General features: G+C 49.6%; 1 protein-coding gene across 1 annotated transcript; it reads left to right on the top strand.

Annotated features, from left to right (window-relative positions):
- The first annotated feature begins 1,298 nt into the window (after positions 1-1,298).
- On the top strand, positions 1,299-6,145 carry Them5 (thioesterase superfamily member 5). The gene is made up of 6 exons (XM_052178592.1): positions 1,299-1,421; positions 2,291-2,492; positions 3,411-3,549; positions 5,014-5,124; positions 5,415-5,539; positions 5,805-6,145. The coding sequence occupies exons 1-6, from the start codon at positions 1,299-1,301 to the stop codon at positions 5,849-5,851; spliced, it is 747 nt and encodes a 248-aa protein (XP_052034552.1). The 3' UTR covers positions 5,852-6,145.
- Positions 6,146-6,186: the final 41 nt, after the last annotated feature.

Below are 6,186 nucleotides of genomic sequence, written 5' to 3'. Positions count from 1 at the left end.
AAAATGCCAGGCCTTTAAAACCCCTTGGTCTAAATTCTCAGGGCTACACTTGAGTCCCCGAATACCTGAGTGCCGTCCCAGCCAGCTGGAATAAACATGGTCAATCAACTATCAACTGTGTCTGAGTGGTGACCCCTAGTGGGTTTCCTGTACCGTGCACCTGGCCTCCCCTAGCGGCCCCACCTCATTCTCTGCACTGACTGCTGCCCTCACCCCCTCCTGGAGCTCCAGTGCACAGAAGGTCCTTTGCAAAGCAGATTCCTCAGCCATCTTCTGCACTCCCACCCCCACCCCACACCAGCCCCTATCACTAGCCAAGAACTAGCAAGGGAAGGATCATTGTGCTAACTCTTACCTGGGGCATAAAAGGAGAGTGTCTAAAGCTGTGGTCTGAGTTTGTTGTTTTTTGTTTGTTTTTTGAGTCCCCAGATCATATCAGAACTCTCAAAACCGTACTGCAGAGCACGTGCCACAAATGCTCCCTCTACACACTCCCACTGAGGGAGCCGTGTAAGGTCTCAGAGTGGGGTTCAAGTGGAACGGTGAGACAGACGGTTAGGAGTATGGCGTTTATTAGCATTATTTGCCAAGGACAGACTGACAGAAACAGAATGGCAGGCGCTCTGAGGAAAATTCAGGGACAAATAGTATGGCAGACTCTGCCCAGTAGAATCTGTGACCACAAGACTGAAGTGGGGATTCCTTCCTCTGGTTTCTGAGGAAGAAGAGGCATTCACAGCATGAGACTGTGGCCAGGTTCTCTGATTCCCCAACAGGCATCAGGGAAGGGCATCATAGCCTTTTGATGTGCAGGAACCCACAGATTTCCCCCAGGTGAAAAATCTGGGTTCCTGGGAGTCTGAGCTAGAGTCACAGTCACAGACCTTTCAGGATCTGTAGGTGGGGAGGGGCTGCCGCCGGGATTGTGGCTTGTGCAGTCTGATTTAGATTCTAACAAGACCACTGTGATCTTTCTGGGAGTTTTCTTGACTTCTGCCCCCAGAACCCCAAGCCTGCTCTCTGGGTCTCTGCATTCCCTATACTTTGTGCACAGGCCAATCCTCCCATTCATGTTCAAGCAGCATCGACCCCTCCCCACGCTGGGCAGGGCTCTGGAGCCAGCTCAAAGCACCTCTGGGTGTTGTAACAGCCCAGCCCAGTCTTGCACAGTCATCCTTTCTTGTAGCTCTCTGCTAGGAGAAAGCCTGTGTTGGGAGATCCCGGTCTGAGTAGGGCTGCCTGGCACTCACTTGTCCTCTGGGTTCAGCCAAGCAAAGTCGGGATCCTGGCACTCAGCCATGATGTGGACAGGTTTCCAGGGGGTGGCAAGGCTTGTCCGCCAAGAAGCTCTTCACAGAAGCCCCCATATCCTGCCCAGACTCCGCCTGGCCTCAGCGTTTGGATCCTCCACAGATTCCCTGGTAAGTTCCCAGGCAGTCAAATGAGCTTCCTTCCTCTCTAAGGGCCTAGGGCTTAAGCCCCTAAATCCTCTTTTCTTGCCTTCTATCTGGGGCGATAAGGACCAGTTTGGTTTGGCAAAGGGAAAATGCTTTGGGGTAGTTACTACATAAGCCATATCCTGAACTAAAAATACTAGGACAAATACTGGTCCAAGTCCTGTGTGGCTATTGGTAAATATTTTCTAGAGTTCACACTGCCACAGACAAGTAGGGTTTCCCCTGACAGAAGCTCCTGTCTGTGGCTTTGGCAGGCAGCTTGTCGCTATCCACAGAAGTGAGTAATATGAGACATGTGGTAGATAAGCACTTTATCCCTGACTCTGGCCATGATTCCACGCTTCCTTGGGGCCTGAAAACATTTCAAAGAAGCTGCCAGACAGGCCCATAAGCTGACTAGCCCCCTGTACTGAGGGTCTAATGTCTCTCACCAACTGTGGGCTTATCCCTCAGGAAAACAGTGTCTAGCTCAACCATCTTGCTCCCAAGTATAACAACTTTAAATCATAGCTCCCCAGTTCCCCACCTGTTCAATGGGTCTAATAATAGCAGTTCCCCATTTCAAGGAACTACGCACAGTAACAATGCTGCCCTCGCACACAGCTTGTCTGGAATGTTTAGCCCCATCTCCGTCCCGGACATCCCCACTTCTTTGTCTTTCATACCCCACTTATCCACAGAGGTTCCCAAGCTCCCTACAAGGAAGATGGGCTCTTTCCCCAGACGTAGCACCCCAGCACTGAAAGTCCCAAACCCAGAAACAGATGTCCCCTGACCAAGAATATCTCAAACTTCCAAGATGTCATCATGTCACCCGGAATTTCCTTGCCTAGGTTGCCAGATTCTGCCCAGAGAAGACAGATTTGAAGGATTATGCCCTACCCAATGCCAGCTGGTGTCCAGATATGCTGAGCCTGTACCAAGAATTTCTGGAGAAAACCAAATCAGGCAGCTGGATTAAGCTACCCTCCTTCAAGTCCAACAGAGACCATATTCAGGGCCTTAAGCTCCCATTTGGGCTGATATCTGCCTCAGGTAAGACCAGGTCTGAAAGGGTCCAGGAGCACGTATACATCTACCTTCCCCCCAGCACACACCTCTACACACACACACACATACACACACATACACACACACACACACACACACACATCCACCCTACAACATATCCACTCACCTAACCCACATACATACATACTCAAACCTACACAAACACACAAATAAGGGGCCCTGCCTGAAACCTCAGTCAGTTCAGCCTGCTGCCTTCCTCTGGTTCAAAGACACCTAGCCGTGGTGGCATACAAATTCCAGCCCTCAGATGCAGATGCAAATGAATATGGTCTGCAAAGACACCCAGGACTACAGAGTAAGAACTTTTTTCCAAAGGGGAAAGGGTGAATAGGACTAAAACACATGTATGAAATTCCCCAAGAATTATTACAAAAAAAAAAAGTTAAGACATTCAGGAAGGATACGCAGGAGCCCCCCTCCAGTTCTCGGATTGGAGGTTCTTCCACGTTACCTACAAACCAGCAAACCAGCCTTGTATGGAAAGCATGCCTGCACTGGTCTCTCTGCCTGGCCCCTTTATTCCCCTTTGAAGGAGAGAACATCCAGCTGAAATCTGGCTGGAGTTTCAAGACATCCAGAGCGTGAGAAGCAAACATTGTTATTCCCAGACTGAGGGTCGGGCTCAGTTGGTGGGGTGCTTGTCTAGTCCTGATCTTGCCTTCAAACCTAGCTGGGGACTTTACTAGAGTTTGTTCACTCAAGACACAGTCCCTCTGAAGGCAAGGATCATGTTTTACCTGCCTCCTCCTCTGTAGAAGGGCTCTCTTACAACAGAGCCTAGATGTCTTCTGGTTCTCTCTCCTCGATCTTGCTAAATCCACATGTCCTGACAGGATCCCATGCCCTGAAGTATCTCTGCTTCAAATTGTGATCTCTCCCTAGACAAACAGGACTGGCGCCTCTTTACCAGGTCCATCCTACTGGAAGGACAAGGCTATGAATATGTCATCTTTTTCCACCCATCTGAGAAGAAGTCAGTCTGTCTTTTCCAGCCCGGCCCCTACCTGGAGGGGGCACCAGGGTAAGACTTCACACAGGCCAAGGGAGATGCCTCCCAGGCTTGGCTCAGCAGGGTGGGTCCAGCACCCACCAGGTCCTGGAGTCTCTAAGAGACCTAAAATGGGGCACAAGGAACTGGGTGTCAGCTTTTCAATGCCAGGTCTGGGAGGAAAATCTGGGTTAGTTGTCCAGGCTCCACTGTGCATGTATGAAGAACCCCCTTACTGAAGTCTCAGAATATTCCAAAATGAAAAGTTCTGAGAGGCCAGAACTTTTTTTTCTAAAAAAAAGAAATCCCCCAAGAAGACAGGGTAGAGAGAAGTTGGATGAATTGATGAGTTTCATTCAGAGATATGTGGCACTATTTAAGAAAAAAAAAAAAAAAGGCAGAGCAGATGAGGCCAAGTCAGCAAACTGAGAGGGCACAGAGAACAGATTAATGTGTACTGGGTCCCAGGCACGGTGTGGGAAGGACTTGCCCATTGGCTAAGAACTGCTCTGCAGAATCAGCATTTTGCCAATAGATCCTTTGTCTGGCCAGGGAACATAAGAGGCAAGGGAAGCTCTAGGTTCTTTGGCATTAACTCATTTTCTTTTCACAGTAATGTAGGCAAGTGCCCAGAGGTGTAGGTGAGATTTGGGAAACTTAATCAATGAGATAGTGATTCTTTTTATTCATAAAACCTGGTGAGGAAATGAAGGCTCAGAATGGTTCAGTAAGTTGTTCAAGAACTAGGAATCCAGCCAGCTTGTGTAACATCACCTAAGCAGGAGTGGAGAGGCCTGGGAATCCCACGGCAGCCATGGCAGATCCGCAAGAGCAGAGCGCTGGCCTGGGACTTTGACAAATTGTATTTACTTTCCAACCCCAGGTCTGTTTTATGTCATTTGCATATTAACTTGGGATGCCCCAATACTTTCTCCTAGCCTAATCAACAGTGACAAAGGTGTGTCATGAAGGTCTTAGGTTTTCCAAGCAGTGCTTCTCAGGAGCTTACCTTGCTGGCCCTTAAAGCTGTGGGTCCAACATTGGCTGAGTGGGTGAGAGATGGCCCAAGCTCTTGTACCAAAGACTTAATCAAGTCTTTGGTGGCTCACGACTATAGTCTCAGAACTCAGGAGGCTGAGGCAGGATTGCCATGAGTTCAAGGCTAGCTAGACTTCAGAGCAAGATCGTGTCCCCACAAACAAAACAACAAAGGACTAAGTCAAAAACTTCAACTTTTCCCACTCCTTTCAACGCATGCAGCCTTCTAAGACGTGGCTGATGCAAAAAGGAATGAAGTTAGTTGTGTTTGACCTTCTGAAGCCCACAGGACACATCTCTGTGTCCGTTCCTATTTGGCTGCCTGGGACAGAAGATCCACCTTTGGGAAACTCTCAGAAAGAAAGATGTCTGGGAGGTTTGGTAGAGTATGGAAAGGAACCCAGCATAAGGCTCTGTCCAGCAGCCTAACCCTAGCTTGTTCCCCATCGTGATCCCCAGGTTTGCCCATGGAGGGTCACTGGCAGCCTTGATGGATGAGACATATTCTAAAACTGCATATCTGGCTGGCGAAGGACTATTCACACTAAGTCTCAACATCAAGTTCAAAAAGTAAGTGTGGGTCCTCGAGCCATGGATGACATCTGGGTTCTGTTTTTATCATGAGGTTGTGTAAGCTTTGCAAGGTGAGTGTGAAGATCCCACCTGTCTCCCTCCTTTCCCAGCCAAGCATATCCCTAGACCCAGGCCAGAATACAACCTCTGCCACTCAGCACCAGAAGCCAGCACACAGCCCTGAACCTGGGGCTGCTTCTGAGTCCTGGAGGCAGGGTGAGGAGAGCAAAGAACGGAGCCAGTGTGGGAGCAGGTGGGGAAACACACTTCACCGCCGCCTCTTCCAGCCTCATCCCCGTGGGCTCCCTGGCTGTCCTGGACATTCAAGTAGAGAAGATTGAGGACCAGAAGCTCTACATGTCCTGCATCGCCCAGAGCAGAGACAAGCAGACAGTCTATGCCAAGTCCTCCGGTAAAGATATCTGCAGGCTCGGCCTGGGCCTGCCTGCCGTTACCCAACCCACAACAAAGGGGAGGGAAGAAGAGGGCTTGATCTTCAGCTCAAATCCTAAGCTGGACTCCAGTGCTTTTAGGAGCAGGGACGTGTACTTGCTAGAGACATGGGTGAAGAGAAAGAGAACAAAACTAAAGTGTTTTCCTAAGCGAGGATTAGCCACCCTGCACGCTAATCGGCAACAGTGTTCCATGCCCTGCTCTGGTTCACTCCTTTCTTGCAGGTGTTTTCCTTCAGCTGCAGCTGGAAGAACAGTCCCAGGAGCAGTGACTGTGCCTGACCTTAATGACTTGGCAGCCACATAACAGACAAGAGTCCCCAGGAACCAGGTGGCAGACGGGGGAGAAGGCATTTTCCCACCCCATAGTCAGTCCAAGAACCTTCTGTAGCTGGAACCAAAATCATCCAAAGGCCAGAGATGGCTCAGCAGTTAAGAACACTGGCTGCTGCTTGATGCCCAGTACCAACATGATGGTTCACAGCTATCTGTAACTCCTGTCCCAGGGAATCCAATACCCTCTCCTGGCCTCCATGGAGTACCGGGCATGCATGTGGTACCTTACATGCAAACCAAACACCCATATACATAAAGATAGTGTTTTAAA

Source organism: Apodemus sylvaticus, chromosome 4, assembly GCF_947179515.1.
Source record: "Apodemus sylvaticus chromosome 4, mApoSyl1.1, whole genome shotgun sequence".
NCBI lineage: Eukaryota > Metazoa > Chordata > Mammalia > Rodentia > Muridae > Apodemus > Apodemus sylvaticus.
The sequence above is the reverse complement of the archived record's forward strand: the minus strand, read 5'-3'. Positions and strand labels throughout refer to the sequence as shown.

Excerpts from the sequence above, each read along its gene's own strand:
- Them5 (XM_052178592.1), top strand. The coding sequence starts at position 1,299 with ATGATGTGGACAGGTTTCCAGGGGGTGGCAAGGCTTGTCCGCCAAGAA. Across the intron at positions 2,493-3,410 it reads TGGGCTGATATCTGCCTCAG|ACAAACAGGACTGGCGCCTC; the intron begins GTAAGACCAGGT and ends ATCTCTCCCTAG. Across the intron at positions 3,550-5,013 it reads TACCTGGAGGGGGCACCAGG|GTTTGCCCATGGAGGGTCAC; the intron begins GTAAGACTTCAC and ends CGTGATCCCCAG.